This window comes from Plecotus auritus, assembly GCF_963455305.1.
Source record: "Plecotus auritus genome assembly, chromosome: 12".
NCBI classification, from domain to species: Eukaryota; Metazoa; Chordata; class Mammalia; order Chiroptera; family Vespertilionidae; genus Plecotus; species Plecotus auritus.
The window spans coordinates 45326784-45343454 of NC_137778.1; the positions used below are offsets into that span (position 1 = coordinate 45326784).

Consider the following 16671-nt stretch of genomic DNA (forward strand, 5'->3'; position numbering starts at 1 on the left):
CGTCAGGGACGCTCTCGAGACGTCGCACTTGAGCTTCACCTTGCTGCGGAGAACAAGCTGACCCGGTGGAGAAGGAAATGCAGTTGCTGGCAGGTTTTAGGAAAAGCAGTTCCAGGAGGTTGAACGGTGTGAACTGGTGTGAAGGGGACTGGGGGGCAGAACGGGCTGGAGGGGTTCACCTGGAGCCTCGGGTACACTGCCAATGTTATTTTTCTCTAGATAAGGTGGTTCCTTTCTGACCCTTCCAGGTGTGCTTTCTTCGCATGTATGGCATGAATCACAATGAAAATATTAAAACATTTTGAAAGATAGGTTGGCATCAACTTATAAAGATCTTTATTTATCAAGATAAGGAATTTATCCTGAAGGTAAGAACAAGGCAAAGTGGTTTTAAGGAGGATTCTCAGCTCTGTGCTCTAAGAAGAGGGGTTGGTTGCATGGTGGAGACCGACCGAAAGGGAAGGCCACTCAGCTCCTGGCTTGGCAGGGGTGGCCCAGGCGCAGTGTGTGCAGAGCTCAGACGGGAGCAGAGGTATGGCTGGGGGGAGGGACAGGCTTTGAAAGTGATGAGCAAGGGGAACTTAGGAGACTGTTTGCATTTAGGGGTCAGGAAATTCCATTAAACTTCACTGAATAGTTAAAAAAAAAAAAAAGTAGTGTTCTGGAGGAAAGAGCTCCAGGTTCCACCCATGTCTTGTGTAGCCCTGATCCTACCAGGACTTCTGTTGGGTCGATGGACTATCCCTGCGTCTGTCCAGTAAGTTCACTCTCTTGTCATTTACGTGAGTTCGGATGAGGTTTTGTTGCCTGCAACAGAGCCCCGAGTTATACGACAGTGAAAGGATCACTCTCACGGAATTTCCAGAGGGCAGAGAATTTATATCAAAACTCAGGCCCCACAGGTGGAGAAAGAGCTTCGTTGCTGTTAGAACACGCCTTGCAGGACACAGGAAACACTGAGATGAGGGGGTGGGCCTTGGTCAGGTTCAAGGTGAGAGGAGGTTTTCATTCCAAGTCTCCGAGACCCAAAGCAGACTCATCACTCCCACCCCCGACCGTGTCTTCTCTCTCGTGAAAACCCAAGTCCCTGGAATCCTAATCCTCATCGGAACGATGGTTGGAGCGGGACAGCTCTTTCGTCTTCCACAGCAATTAAACAAGAGCGTGTGGAGCTGGGAAGCCTCGAGGTGCAGGCTCGCCAGGAGGTGTGCACGGTTGGCCTGCTCGCACGGAGGGCGGGCTAGCTGTCTCTACTCGGTTTACTCTCGGTGTCAGTTACGGGGCAATGATCCGCCATGGGTATATGCATGGGTTTCACTTGAATCGGCCGCTGTAGGACACACTGAAACCAACAGTGGTGGGCGCTGACAAAACAGAGAATTCCTGAGGAAAAAAATGATGATGTTGAAAATGACGACAACATTTGATGTTTTTAAAGAAATTCAGTTTTTACACAGGTTTAACAAATGAGTGTGGGGTCTAGGGACCTGTCATCCCATTTCTCTACCCCACCTACCCTTCGCTCTCCTACAATCTATCCTATACATTCTCATATCCCAGCCATGGTTCTTACTGAATGTTCAGGAGACATGGAGGCTATTTTTCTATAAAGGCAAAATTCCAACATAGAGTAGGAGCAGCCGCAACAAGCAAATGAAACGTCACTGCACTAAACCCACACCCAGAAACTAACAGTACTGGGGGGTGGGGGGGGGGGGCTGGAGCCCGTGGGCGTGGCTGTTCTGGATTTAGGAAGTAGCCCAAGTGATCACCAAGCCCCCAAAACACTCACCAGACAAGAAAAACAGCGCGATGCTGACTGAGAGGATGAAAGAGGGGTAGAGAAAGGTGACTTTTGCTTCCTTGAATACGTCAGTTACTTTCCAGATATACAGGGAGTGCAGCAGCAACGCAAGGAACACACAGACACCTGCTCCTCGGGAGAAGGGGCAGAGGGCAGCCCGGTCAGTTTAGTGTACGGCCTTCAGGCGGATTCCCAAGACCCAAAGCGGCCACCTCAGCTCCTCTGCCCTGTCCCCTTATGGCCATGGGCCTCTCTGTCACCTTAGCAGTGCTTGGCAGGTTCTAAGGAGCTGTGCCCCTGGAACGTGACCCCAGCCCAGCACGAGGACCACGGAGGGAACCCACTTCCTCCCGTCTCTCACCTATGATGAAGCAGGTGACGGTGAAGACAAAGTACTGTTTCCAGGTGTCAGGAAGGGAACGAGGGAAGGCCAGGAGTGTGACGTTCAGGAAGAAGGAGAGAAGAAGGGCGCTGATCATGAAAATTCGACCAAATATGAAGTAGTCTGAATTAGGGAGGGAGAGGGGAGAAAGGCCAGCAGCTCCCTCTAGGTTCCCCTCCTTCCTGGCCCTGAATCCCCAGGATACGAAGGAAGCAGTGCAGGGACGCTGAGGAGGGAACCGGTGGCAGCAGGTGGGAAGCGTAGGGCTTGAGGGAAAGCGAGCTGCCGGAAGGTCCAGGACAGCGATTCTGGCCAGGCTGGTCACCCCAGAGGCCTGAGCCCCTGGCCCATCCGGAAATGAGAGGAGTATAACTGCTCCGCCCATGTGACCTGGGCAGAAAGAGAGGCTGGAACCTCCTGGAAGGGACGGGTCGGAGCAGGGCCCTCCCTTTCAATGCCGGCACTTACATGACTTGGATGGAGGAACCCAGCACCTGACCTCATGGCTGCAGATGGCAAACAGCGCGCTGTACAGGACCTGGGGGCTGTTAGGGATGTCCACCTTCGCCCAGGTGGACAGGCTGAAGGCCCACCACAGGAGGGCCGACCCCGTGACCGTGCTGGTGAGGACCAGAATGCGGTACGGCCTAGTTATCTCACATCTCATACAGAAGGGTGCCGACTGGAAAAACAAGGAGGGGAAGACAGTATATGAGCTCGTTTCCCTTTGGGGTTTCTCCCCAGACAAGTCCAACCCTCTGGTCCTTTCTCATACTCGGCTCCCAGGCTCCCCTCCTCCTCGTCCCCTAACCAGATCCTCTCCAGGCCACCGGCTGATCTGGGTCCCTCGCTAGCGGGATGGAAAGCTCCTTCTTTTGGTCTCTGCTTCTCGTCTGACACACCCCTCGCACACATTCCTCCATAGCCTGCACTGCTGCTGTGCTTCCCCACAGGCCCTGTCCCACCACCTAGACTTGATGTCCCTTGGGTCCGGCTCCGTCATCTCCCACGTTTGGCACAGTCCTTACATGTAGGAGGAGCCCCGTAAGTATTTCTTAACAGAAAAGGGGGGGGGGGGAACCACAGCACATTCCAAGTACATCCCTTGGTGATGTCAAGAGAAGTAGAAGTTTTGGATGCAGCCTCAGCATGCCTCCCCCTCGTCATTCCCCTCCAGTCACAGCCATGCTTTTCTCCTGCTGGTCCTGACTCCAGCGAACCTTTGTCTTAGTTCTGTTTTGACCCTCTCGGTTTCGGCTTCCATCCTTTGGTGCCCTGTGTTCTGCAGCGCCTTTTTACAGGGAGGCCCATCCTGGCCTTCTCCTCAACAGCAGAACGCTGTGGTCCCTTCCTGTTCCATGGGTTCCATTGGCAGGAACGTTTAGTGACATCCTAAGTATGTGACCTGCCTCCTAAAAAATGTGAGCTCCTACCCTGTGGCCCCTGTTTCTTTAAAGAATGAGTCACGTCCCATGCCCCTCCGCCGAGCAATGCCTTTGTGTCCCTCGGCACATGTGCGCTTCACAAGTTATGGCTTATGTCCTTGGCTCTAGCTTCTAATACCAAATGGGCACATTCGCCCTATTCCTGTACAAGACTGAGGGCACGTGAGAGAGAATACAGGGTGATCAGGAAATAACTGGGGAGGTGTAAGTAGAAACAGGTTTTACGTGAAGGGCACAGTGGGTGATACTACGTCCTTCACTGGAAGGTGTCAAGACGTGTGATGCCTTCAGACCCGGCCTTATTGTCTTGCACACGGGTTGACCAAGGGTGAAAGAATTAATAAATGAATAACCATAGAGACCAAGAAGCAGAGGGTTGCTAAGAACCTCTGTTTAGGCGTTTCTTAAATGTAGGCTGTGGGAAGGCAAGGATTAACTTTGTCTGTTCTATTCACGTATGAATTCTAAGCACCTGCAACTGGACTGGCACAAGGCAGGTGTTGCATAAGTATTTGTGGAATGAATGAATGAATGAATGAATGACCCAGGAACAGTTAGGTTCCCTCCACTGGGTACATACTTTGCCCTCGTATTTCCAGGATTGACTAGGTGTTGGAGTGTGCAACAGCAGTGCATTGCCAGCTGAGCACTATAGGTTTATGTGTTGATCAGCTGTACTACTGAACAAGGACAGCGTGGCAATGACATTGGCTGGGGAGACAAGGAATATTCACGGCAGAAAATAAGAAATAACTCAACGAGGTAGAGAGTACTTTTGACAATCATGTGCACACAGAAACCCAGCCAGGAGACTCAGGGAGAGTCAACATTTCAAGGCAACATGTTTAAATCTCTAGGTTGGTGGGAACCCTTATTTTCTCCTGAACTTTGAACTGACCCAGAAAAACAAAGCAAATGGACAAACCGATTTCTGCTGATGTCAAAAAAGGAACAGATGGAAACGATAAACATATTTAAAAGCAAACTCTCGACTGTCAACATTGGTCCCTTACTCTTATTTACAACTTCTCAATCCACACATTAAAAACATAATTACTTACTCCACGTCAACTTTAGGTTGCCCCTTAAAATGGTACAACTGTTCTTTTGTTTTGTTTTGTTTAAAATGGCTTGGAAAAGGAATCAAGGAGAAATTGGAGACAGAAAACCTTCATTGAAATGCTAGTTAGTTTTGCCAATTACTTTTTGGCCAAGTAAGTTCTTATAGTAAGAAATTACTGCTACAGAAAGAGAGAGGGGGGGGGGAGAAATTACTGCTCCATTTGCTGAATGTGGTAGTGGTGTTGCACTTATATAAATACTAGAGGCCCGGTGCATGAACATTCATGCACTGGAGGGGGGTCCCTCAGCCTGGCCTGCTCCCTCTCACAGTCCGGGAGCCCTCAGGGGCAGGAGGTGACCTGGTGATCAGGGGAAGGTTCCGCCCCCATCACACCTCTGCTGCTTCCACTGCTGGCAGCGCAAGCCACAGCTGGTCCTGGTTGCCTGAGCCTCGGGCAGCCCTGGGCGGCTGGGCAGCCACCATCCGAGGCTTGCACCTCGGGTGTCGGCTGGGCAGCTGACATCTGAGGCTTGCCTGCGTCTTGGGCCAGCCCTGGGCGGCTGGGAGGCTGAGGGGACTGGGCGCCGCCATCTTGTGGCTGTAGGCGCTGCCATCTTTGAGGGTGTTGCAGTCAATTAGCATATCCCCTCCTTATTGGCTGTGGGTGCCATCATCTTTTGTGAGGGTGTGACAGTCAATTAGCATATTCCCTCTTTATTAGATAGGATTATAAAATATAAAGTTCTTATCTCTAAGACATACAAACTGAAGAATTTAGGATGATATGATAGCTCTAGGTTTAACTTTATTTTTTAAAATATATTTTTTATTGACTTTTTTACAGAGAGGAAAGGAGAGGGATAGAGAGTTAGAAACATCAATAAGAGGGAAACATCAATCAGCTGCCTCCTGCACACTCCCCACTGGGGATGTGCCCACAACCAAGGTACATGCCCTTGACCGGAATCGAACCTGGGACCCTTGAGTCCACAGGCCGACACTCTATCCACTGAGCCAAACCGGTTAGGGCTCTAGATTTAATTTTAAATTATTCCCTTTCCCACCCCCACCTTCCCACTCCACAAAAACATGGGGAAAAGATAGAGGAAACAAGACTTGCAAAATGTTGATGATTCTAAGATTGATTACAGGGGAGTTCATGATCTAATTGTGTCAATGCCCATATACTTGAACATTTTCAGAACATACAGTTTAAAATATATAATAAATTAGACATTTCAGATCCTAAAGGGCTAGAAACTAACTTCTTTCTTTTGCAAACACACTGCTCACATGATTGAAAATGCGGCCTGCTCTCTAACAGCTATAGGATTACAAAAATATTTAAGTAATAAGACTTGAAAGTTGAAATTACTCCCCCCCCCCCTGGAAATTACTTCTTGTTACAAAAGCTGTAGGATGGGTGCTGTGTTAGCAGGAGTGAAATCAACAACAGAACGTAACATCTGCAAAGCATCATAAAGCGCAGGGCAGGACAAGATAGCTTGTTGCCTCTTTTACGAACGGAAGGTTTGTGGCAATCCGGCCTGGAGGCAGTCCATCGACACTATTTTCCCAACAGCATTTGCTCCCTTCCTGTCAAGTGTCACATTTGAGCCACTCCTGCAGCATTTCATCTTTACGATCTGCGATCAGCTACTTCGTACCACTATTGTCCTTGTTTCAAGCACCGGGACGTGGCAAAGGGTTGGCCACAGGTGCCCCTTCGACACTGGGCCTTGCATAAGCTGCTTAGAGGGACACCTACGTGCCCTGGGTCACCAGCTGAAGGCGAACAGCGTTAACTGTCTGCACTGACCCAAGGCCAAGCTCTGAGCTCGCTCACTGCCACTGGGCAGGTTTAAGGAGCTGGTGACAGAGCAGCTTTATCTTCGTGTCTGGCCGAGCCACTCTGCTCAAGCCGTGTGTGTCACTGCTTGTGAATTTCTTGGGTAAAATGGTCAAGCCATGATAAAATGTAACCGTCATCTAAAACAAAACAAAACAAAAAAGGAACCGCTGACTTCTAACCGATTAAATCAGAATCCTCGGGCTGGTTCCAGCCACGTCTTTTCAAACATGGTTATGATTCTTTTAAAAAGCTCCCCAGGTTACGCTAACGTACAGGCAGGGTCGAGAAACGCCGGACTAAACGGTCTCCGCGGGGCCTACTTGCTGGATTCGCGTGTCTCCAACACGACCCCCGGGGCCGGCGGGAAGCCGACGCGAATGAGATTTAAATGGAAAACTAAGGGGTGGGAGGAAGGGGCAGGCCCGCCCAGGGACGCCGGTTAGTCTGGACCGCGGCCAAGCCGCAGAAGGGACGCCTGGCCCGGAACAGCACCTCCGGCCCCCGGTGGCTGACCCTCACCTGAGCCCCAAGAGCAGACAAGACCTTGGCCCTGCTCCCGGGTCCGCGGGGAATTGGGCGCCTCCCGCCGTTGGGGAGAGGCTGGGGGAGGCCCTGTCCGTTCCACCCCTGGTTCCTCCCGGAGCCGGGGGTCACAGGTCGCAACCAGAACCCCTGGGAGCAGAGGGCATCTTAACTTCCGGAGGGAAAAATAACGAAAGCGCGCGAGCCCGTCGCCAACTTCCGGTTCCCCCGGGCGCTTGGAGCCCCAGACAACAGGGTTCCGGGACCCGCGCAGCCCCAGGAGGCTGGCGCGCACCGGGGCCTCTCGGTCGCCTCGGAAGTGTCCTCTCCTCGTTCGGGGAGCAGTGCGGCTCCATGCCGGCAGCGGGGAGTGGCCCGGGGGGCCCGAGGCTGGACCCGGTCCCCAGGCTCCGGGGGCCACAGCCACCTGAGCCAATGCGGGACTGAGTAACTTGTGCCCGGAAGCGGGGGCGGGGGCTCCAGTGGCGCAATCGGTCAGCGCGCGGTATTTACAGGACCGTGCGTGCGCGGGTGATGCCTAGGTTGTGAGTTCGAGCCTCACCTGGAGCATCTTTTCCCACCGGAGCGCGCAACCCTTCCCCAGGGCTTTCCACCCCGGGCTTGAGCTTTTCTTTTTTTGAAATATTAATTACCGACTCCATCTTAAAAATGTATTATATGTCTGTCCAGATTTTCTGTTTTTTTCTTGTGTTCATTGCCATAATTTACATCCTCTGGGAAATTTTAAAATATATTTGTTATTATTGATAGTATTACAGATATCTCCCACACCGCCCCCCCCCCTTTTCCTCCTCTCTTCCCAGCCCCTAGCTCTGGGAAATTTTTCATTTCATCGAAGTTGTCTAATTTGTTAGCATGACGTCCCTTCTATTTGTCCCTTTATGATGTTTTCAATTTTTTTTTGAGATCAGTAGTGATGCTCTCTGTTTCCTTCCTGATTTCTCATCTCCTCTCTTTTTTTTCTGGTTGAGTCTAACTGAAACTTTGTTCATCTTGCCGGCTTTTCAAAAGACCCATCTCTTCATTTCATTGGCTTTCATTATTGTTTTTCTGTTTTCCATTTCATTGATTAAACTCTAATCTTTATTCTTTCCTTTCTTGTACTGGCTTTGGGTTTAGTTTGCTCATCTTTTTCTAGTTCTTAAAGATAGAAGCTTAGGTTACTCAATTGAGTTCTTTCTTCTCTAATGCAGGTATTTAAAGATATAAATACTGTGTAAGTACTGCTTTAGTGAAAGGCCACAATTTTGATGTATTATGGGTTCTTTTATTCAGTCCAAAATGCTTTTTTTACATTCCCGTTCTGATTTATTTTATACTCATGGATTGTTTATTCTCTCAATTTTCCTTCTGTTAATGATTTTAATTTAATTTGATTTTATTATCATCAGAGAACATTCTTGAACTCAGGGAAGGAGCTAAGGCCTCACATATGTGTTTCCATCCTGTCCCAGGTCATTTGTCCTTGCTTCCCCCTCAGGTTCTTGTCTGTTATGCAAAGGGAATGAAGTCCCCACCCCCCGGGCATCTCCGGACCCCATCCCAGGGCCTCCCCATCCGAGAGCCTCTCCATCTGGGAGTGACAGGCTCCAGGAATTTATCCTGTGGAGACGAGGTGGCCGAGTGGTTAAGGCGATGGACTGCTAATCCATTGTGCTCTGCACGCGTGGGTTCGAATCCCACCCTCGTCGGCTGTGTGGTTTTTAGTGTGTAAATCTCCTAAAAAGTACTTTCAAAAGTCTCTCGGATATATTTGCCCCTTGTTCTGACCTTGACCTGGGCAACACTAATCCTCAGTCACTATGATCTGAGCACTTCCCTGTCCCTTTCTTAAGTGGTCATTCTTGCATTCTGTTAGAACAGCTTTTTGGGATATTCCCTCAGTTTTACCTGATGTAACATTGTTTGCTTGAAGGGGCTTTTATTTTCAACCAACTCAAAGTCAGAATTCCTACGTTCAGCATCCATTACATATCTCATCTTATTAGTATAACCGTTTCCTCGTTTGCTCATCTGGTTCCCATTTTTATATCTAGGACACATACATCTCACTATTCCCAGAGTTGTCTTGAAAAGCACGTTTTTTCCAGTGAGTTCACTGCTTACCATTGTCAGTGGCTTTTCTCTGAGGAGACTCTGGCGGAAGCCCAGATCAGTCCCGGGTTTCCCAAGGGGACTAGGAGGAGCTGAGTAGGATTGGGTGCTGTCAGGAGACATGGGCGGTTTATGAATTAGCGCCCCCCCCATAATAGTGGGGTACAGCAAAGTGGGTTGGGGCATCCTCGGTAAGAAACAAGTAATCCCTGAAGGAGATGACTATTGTAAATAACCTTGGAGAAACAATCCAGGTAACGTCATAGCCAGCTCTCTCTGTATGTTCTCTCATCCTGGCTGACAGCACGACGGATTCCCTCTTCATCAGTCCCGGCCGCTCACCACTCTTTTCAGGCCCGAATATGACTTTACTTTTTCTCTATTGACTCTTTCGCTGTATTTAAAATAAGATGCTGGTAAGGAATATTTGTCCTTACACTAGATACAGAGATGCTTACTTTCTTGTTATTGTTTTGTATCATTTCCTAAAAATACTTTAATCAGAAATAACCTCTTTAAGACATTTGTATAGAACAGTGGTTCTCAACCTTTTTAAAGCCGCTACCCTTTAATACAGTTCCTCATGTTGTGGTGACCCCCCAACCATAAAATTATTTTTGTTGCTACTTCATAACTGTAATTTTGCTACTGTTATGAATTGTAATGTAAATATCTGTGTTTTCCGATGGTCTTAGGCGACCCTGCTAGCGGTTCTCAACCTGTGGGTTGGAAAACACAGATATTTACATGACGATTCATTAACAGTAGCAAAATTACAGTTATGAAGTAGCAACGAAAATAATTTTATGGTTGGGGGTCACCACAACATGAGGAACTGTATTAAAGGGTCGCGGCATTAAAAAGGTTGAGAACCACTGGTATAGAACTATGGCTATGACCAAAGTTTCTATTTTGCCAAAAAGTTAAATCCCAGTAATATGCCCTTGAGTCTGTTCCTGACGATAAATTCCAAAAAGTGACAAAGGGAACTCAAGGGGCCCTTCAGAGTCTGATTTCTGCACACAAGAGAGTGGGGATCTCACGTGAGAAGCCACCCCAGAGTTTCCTGTGGTTCCTGATCTCAGGGGTGAAATGCTCAAGCATTTCTGGGGTCATATAGGCGGAAGCTGGTCCCCATCCTCTTTCTGGCCCCAGAGACACTCCCTCGGGAGATCAGAGCGAGAGTCAAGGTCCTCAGGCTGACAGGTCCCTCTGGTGAAGTTCTGGGGTGAGTCAGAGAGGAGCAAGGCTCGGGCTTTGGAAGGAGAGGTTTTATGGTGCAGCGAGCGAGTGATGCAGGAATGGCCGCATCACTGGTGGACTCACCCTGGTACTTGCTCTGCGGTCAAGTTCTTTGTTACCCCTTCTGGCGGCTGAGGCCCCTTAAGCCTTCTTTGCACCGTCCGGGTTTGAAGCAATCCTGGCTGTCCTCAGCTGTAACCGAGACTTCACCTGCCAGGAGGAGGGACCCCTCTGAAGAACCTCAGTGCCCGAAGGGCCACTTCCCCTCTCCCTCCGCAGTTACAGTTGTTTGCCTCAGGAATGTTCTTAATCAGCGTTTTCATTCTATTAATAGGAAGGATGTGAGAGAGAAAATGAACGTCCCTATCAGCATTTCCCTTTTTTAAGTCCCTCACCCTCCACCTTCCTAAAGTTGCAAAGCTCTGATCCGAAACCACACGAGTCACTTTCCTTTCTGGCTTAAGGCCTCGCTTGTGCCCAGGACAGAACTCGCCGTGCCTGGCCCTGAGGGTTTAGCTTTCTAGGCAGATGAGGGTTCTGGGAAGAAAAACGATTTCCCCTCTACCCTCCTGAGTTCTAAGCCGAGGCCCCTGCCATAAAGGACAGAGTCACAAGAGAAAACAAGCCGATATTGATGGCCCTGGGTGCCCTGTGTGTACATAGGAGGCGCAGGAGAAAAGTGCCTCCCGCCCTGGGGTAAGAATGGCGGTGTAAACACGACTGGAACAGGGCAAGGGTCTCTCTCCAACGAAGATTTCAAGAGGAAGTCTCACTCCTGAACAGGGCACAGCACGAAAGAGAAGGGGAGGGGAGGGAAGGAGGGAAGCAGCTGGACCACCCCACAGCGCTTATCAGGTTGCGGGGACCGGGGACGGCGGGGGCTGGGTGCGGGGAGGGGTGGCGGCGGGGGCTGGGTCCCTCCCTCGCTCCTTAACCCTAAGAAACGGTGGGGAGCCTTTTTAAATGTAGGAAATCCTAATCCTAAATGATGCGGAGTCCCAGACCCTAGAGAGTCAAAGCAAGTATTTTTGTCGTTAGTGGATGGACAGGTTCTCAAGAGATTCTTGGCCGACCTCGCACCAGCTCTTTCGCTCTGAGAACATGGGTGGCTCTGCAAAGAGCCTTTGGGTTTGACAGCGGCCGCAGCTCCTCCCTTGGAGCTGGTGTACTTGGTGACGGCCTTGGTGCCCTCGGACACGGCGTGCTTGGCCAGCTCGCCCGGCAGCAGCAGGCGCACGGCCGTCTGGATCTCGCGGGACGTGATGGTGGAGCGCTTGTTGTAATGCGCCAGGCGCGACGCCTCGCCCGCGATGCGCTCGAAGATGTCGTTGACGAAGGAGTTCATGATGCCCATGGCCTTGGACGAGATGCCGGTGTCGGGGTGCACCTGCTTGAGCACCTTGTACACGTACACCGAGTAGCTCTCCTTGCGGCTGCGCTTGCGCTTCTTGCCGTCCTTCTTCTGCGCCTTGGTCACCGCCTTCTTGGAGCCCTTCTTCGGGGCGGGCGCAGACTTGGCGGGCTCGGGCATGGTCGGGGGGAACCGCCCAAGAAGCTGGGGAACGTCTGGAAGAACCGGGGTGAGGCTGCGAGTGTCCTCCGGCTCCAGCTCCTTAGAGGAGGCGGGAGTAAAGGCGTGTCTGACTGGTGGCGAGTCCCGGAAACGTCACAGGGAATTGTCCACTGAAAACAAGTGCATTTCAGAACCGGGATCCCATTGGTTTACGTGAAAGGGCAGTAACTTGCCGCCAATGGCACAGATTCACTTTCGCGCCCTGGCGCGACTATAAAGAGGGCAGCTCCGGGCGGTTGAGCTCAGACCCAGGTCTGAGCGGAGGTTTGTCTGTTCGTCATGTCGGGGCGCGGGAAGCAGGGCGGCAAGGCGCGCGCCAAGGCCAAGACGCGGTCCTCGCGGGCCGGGCTGCAGTTCCCCGTGGGCCGCGTGCACCGCCTGCTCCGCAAGGGCAACTACGCCGAGCGGGTCGGGGCGGGCGCGCCCGTGTACCTGGCGGCCGTGCTGGAGTACCTGACGGCCGAGATCCTGGAGCTGGCGGGCAACGCGGCCCGCGACAACAAGAAGACGCGCATCATCCCGCGCCACCTGCAGCTGGCCATCCGCAACGACGAGGAGCTCAACAAGCTGCTGGGCAAGGTGACGATCGCGCAGGGCGGCGTGCTGCCCAACATCCAGGCCGTGCTGCTGCCCAAGAAGACCGAGAGCCACCACAAGGCCAAGGGCAAGTAAACCCACTGCTCACAACCTACTGCCTTCTGTTTTACCCAAAGGCTCTTTTCAGAGCCACCCACGCCTTCACTGAAGAGCTTGCAATTGCTATATTGTAACAGCGACTTGAGAATCCCTTCCCTGATAAAATCACTCCAGATTGCAGTAGGTAAACACCCCAGAAAGGAAACACTAACATTGAAAACAATGTTCCCATCAGCCCAGTAAAAGGAACACTGGTTTGTATCAGGTAATTAGGGCAATGGGTGCAACAGGGCCTGGGGCTTAAGAGCCTCAGAATGGAAAGTGAGGTGCTCAGCAGTCAGCCCCTTTCTGAGCCACTCGTCTGGGAAAGAGCTTCGCACTTGCACTTGTATTAGAAAATGGGTCATCGGCGCAATCGAGTCAGAGTTCCCCGTTGAAAGCAAAACAGCCAAACGTTGCATGAAGAAATGTGTATCCATCCACATGGATCTATATGTGTATTCGTGAATTTTAAAAACACACCTTACTTCCCATCCTAATACAGATTCTTACAATAAGAAATGTTGGCAACAATGTATAACAATGAAAGGCACGCAAGCGACCCCCAGAAGTGTTTGTTGTTTTTTTAAAGGTAAATTTTGGGTTGTGAGTAGGACCATGAAGGAAACTGAGCAGGTCCTGTGGCTGAGGGGCAGGAGAGCTGGGGGTGTCTCCTTTATGTCACTTATTCACTATAGACACCCTCACAGTTCCAGGGGCCAGAGGTCCGAAATCAAGGGGCTGCCAGGCCTGGTTCATCCCAGGGCCTTTGAGGGCGGCCCCTCCAGGGGACTCTTCCAGATGCGGGAACATAAATACTCCACATGTGGCCAGCACTTCTCGGGGTTCCTTGACTCACCACATCCCTCCAGCCTCTGCCTCCTTCACACCCTCCTCGCCTGAGTGTCTGTCCTCTCCTCTTGCAGGATCACAGCAATTGTTAGACCCACCGCCCACTCTAAATCCAAGACGTTTTCACCTTGAGATTCTTAACCATCACATCCGCAGAGGCCCTGTTTCTAAACAAGGTGGTATTGCGAGGGTCCAGGTAGGCAGGAATTGGGGGGGGGGGGGACACTCTTCAACCCACTCCCATGACTCTGGAAGCATTCTGACTAGATTGTATTTGAGCAGAGATTTACTTAAAACCGGGTAGTAAATTATGTTGCTCTTTTGGGTAATGTTCTAGGCCAGTGGTCGGCAAACTCATTAGCCAACAGAGCCAAATATCAACAGGACAACGATGGAAATTTCTTTGGAGAGCCAAATTTTTTAAACTTAAACTTCTTCTAACGCCACTTCTTCAAAATAGACTCGCCCAGGCCGTGGTATTTTGTGGAAGAGCCACACTCAAGGGGCCAAAGAGCCGCATGTGGCTCGCGATCCGCAGTTTGCCGACCATGATTCTAAGCAAAGAAGATACTCCCAAAACCTGAGGCCATCATGTACGTGGAATGTTTAGCAAGATCCGGAGGTCAGGGTGCAGGGGTCGAAAGTGAGTTCAGAGACAGGGGTTAGGTCATGCAGAGCTGTAGGATCCTGTAGGGCGTTTTATAGGCCATGCTGCATTTGGCAAATGATTCCAAAGGTCCATTCTATGAGTCCATTTTGTTGTAGTAGAATATAGGAATGTTTTAAAAAGTTTTAAAATGTCTAAAAAATGTTTAAACGGTTTTAAACTGTTTGAGTTAGCTTTCCTGATACTTAAAGTGTGATATTAAGGACACATTCCCCACTGCCCTGAAGCGTGTGTACCCCACAGATAGGGATTTGAACCTCAGTTACTGACTCAGAGAGACTTGCTACGGTAACCGTATGTGTGAGTGATGGACTCCCCCTAGATAACCACAGGTAGCCCCTCGCCCTGTTTGAGATTAACGTGTGCATTGACGTCATTCACTGAGAGCCACCTGAACTGCTGCGGGTACGAACAGGCTTTAAAAGCAGGTCCTGCCCTAACCGGTGTGGCTCAGTGGATAGAGCGTCGGCCTGCGGACTCAAGGGTCCCAGGTTCGATTCCGGTCAAGGGCATGTACCTTGGTTGCGGGCACATCCCCAGTAGGAGGTGTGCAGGAGGCAGCTGATCGATGTTTCTCTCTCATCGATGTTTCTAACTCTCTCTCCCTCTCCTTTCCTCTCTGTGAAGAATCAATAAGATATATTTTTTTAAAAATAAATAAATAAATAAATAAATAAATAAAAACGGGTCCTGACCAGCTAACAGTGCTCGCCTGTTGAGACCGCCCCAAAGGCCCGTCCTTTTGTCGGTCCGGCAAGCGACGCCGCTCCACGCTCCTCTCTCCTTGCAAACGACAGAAGAACGGCTAGTACCTCCCGATCTAAACAAGACCAAGCTCTTGGGTGAGGAACGCTGGTCTCCTGCATCCTGACCGGACCAGCCCAGCTACCGGACCCCAGAGGACAGCACTACCAGGATCCCGTTAAGCTGTACCCGCAGCATCAGGAACGTGTGTGAGTAATAAAGTGCTGTGTGATCTGCAGCTGCACCTGTGTCATGTGGTGCAATTCCTCCGGCAGTAAATGGAATCATTTTTGAGGACGTTTAAAACTGAAGTGAAAGTTTCTGTTATTTTCGGTCCTAGGCCTGCCCTTGGTCCTGCTTGCTTAGAGTAGTCTCTTCTCTAGCAACTACTTGAATGTCCCAACACCTGCACGGTTCAAGTTCATCTCCAGGGACGCCTTGGATAAACCACCCAGATCCTTTTCTGGGATCTGCTTGGGACAGTTTTGAAGAGAGAAATGGCATAACCCGACTTAGGTTTCTTTGAAAGCCATTGAGACAGCGTAGGGTGGATACAAACTTTAGGATAGAAATTTGTCTGTGAGATGACCCTGGCTTGACCTCGTTGGAAGCAGCAGACCCATAGTTAGGGATTTTGCAACTGTAACGGATAAAGTGTGTTGCCGGATTTGAGGTGTACTGCTGTGTGGGAGAGGAGACAATAAATTCCTCTGAACCGTTCTGAGTGTTTAGGTGAGATCCCTGTAATAAAGACGAGTTAACCAGAGAGAAAAACCAGAATTTTATCAATTTACCTATGTTTATGGGTCAGATACTCGGGGAAACAGTAAACTCCCCAAAAGGCCCCAAGCCACCTTCTTCAGTTAAAGACAGAAGACGGGGGAGGGGAGGGCAGTTAGGAGAGATTACCTGCAGGAGGACATGTTTTCTGATGCAAATTAAGTACAGGCTTTCCCCACGGATGAGACGTGTGCTTCCTGGTACCGGGAGGGAGATGGCTGGTGAGACTCCCTTTGTAAAAGTAAACGTCCCTCACGAAAAGGGAACTTCTGCTTTCTTCCAAGATTCTCTCCTGTTGGCTGGTTCTCCGAAACAATCCGGTCAAATTAATCCTCTTGCCAGAGAGGCCCAATTTGGGGGGGCGGGGGTGCTTATTCTGCTCCCTTTCTATTGAGAACGACTGTGAAGAACAGGACCTGGGTTTTAGCCAAGTTTGCCTTCATGTATGAAGGTTTTTGGTATGTTAGAAAACAGCCCCAGGTGCCTTACATTTTTGTAAAATGATATGTGTATCGAAGCATAAACACCTTTGGCTATTAATTTCCCGAACTACAAAGAGGCTTACAAACATACAGCCATCCATTGCTAACCTTATCACTAGTTTCTATGAGGAAAAAAAAAAAAAAAAGCTCATGAAATTAGAGCGGGAAGGAGACTGCTGGTTGGCGGGAATTGTATTCATTTTTAAAGTAAAGAAGGGCCCTAGCCGGTTTGGCTCAGTGGATAGGGCATCGCCTGCGGATTGAAGGGACCCGGGTTGGATTCCGGTCAAGGGCAGGAACCCCAGGAGGGGGCGTGCAGGAGGCAGCCAATCAATGATTCCCTCCTATCATTGATGTTTCTCTCTCTCCCTTCCTCTCTAAAGTCAATTTTTTTTTTTAAATGTTAAAGGGTCTATAAAATATATTCCAGTAATTAAGGTTGGATATAGTAAAAGAAACATACTTTCCCCCTT

At 50.1% G+C, this 16671-nt stretch overlaps 3 protein-coding genes across 3 annotated transcripts; 1 reads left to right on the plus strand and 2 right to left on the minus strand.

Moving 5' to 3' along the window:
* Positions 1-303: 303 nt before the first annotated feature.
* LOC308237523 (transmembrane protein 225B-like) lies at positions 304-7220 on the minus strand. The gene is made up of 5 exons (XM_080648258.1): positions 7066-7220; positions 2655-2868; positions 2166-2309; positions 1793-1930; positions 304-1383 (listed from the first exon to the last, which is right to left on the minus strand). Exons 2-5 carry the CDS (start codon positions 2851-2853, stop codon positions 1241-1243), a joined length of 624 nt encoding a protein of 207 aa, XP_080504384.1. The 5' UTR covers positions 2854-2868; positions 7066-7220; the 3' UTR covers positions 304-1240.
* A 3781-nt stretch (positions 7221-11001) lies between these two features.
* LOC308237315 (histone H2B type 1-C/E/F/G/I-like) lies at positions 11002-11956 on the minus strand (the record flags this gene model as incomplete). Its single annotated transcript, XM_080647878.1, has 2 exons — positions 11002-11015; positions 11506-11956. The coding sequence occupies 2 exons, from the start codon at positions 11954-11956 to the stop codon at positions 11002-11004; spliced, it is 465 nt and encodes a 154-aa protein (XP_080504004.1).
* Positions 11957-12277: 321 nt separating this feature from the next.
* On the plus strand, positions 12278-12670 carry LOC308238012 (histone H2A type 1; the record flags this gene model as incomplete). The annotated part of the gene is made up of 1 exon (XM_080649507.1): positions 12278-12670. One exon carries the CDS (start codon positions 12278-12280, stop codon positions 12668-12670), a length of 393 nt encoding a protein of 130 aa, XP_080505633.1.
* Between the last annotated feature and the right edge of the window lie 4001 nt (positions 12671-16671).

Bases quoted from the DNA above. Each gene is read 5' to 3' on its own strand.
- LOC308237523 (XM_080648258.1), bottom strand. From the start codon at position 2,853: ATGAGATGTGAGATAACTAGGCCGTACCGCATTCTGGTCCTCACCAGC. The intron at 2,310-2,654 runs GTAAGTGCCGGC...TCCCTAATTCAG, and splicing joins GGTTCCTCCATCCAAGTCAT to ACTACTTCATATTTGGTCGA. The intron at 1,931-2,165 runs GTGAGAGACGGG...CCCGAGGAGCAG, and splicing joins CGTCACCTGCTTCATCATAG to GTGTCTGTGTGTTCCTTGCG.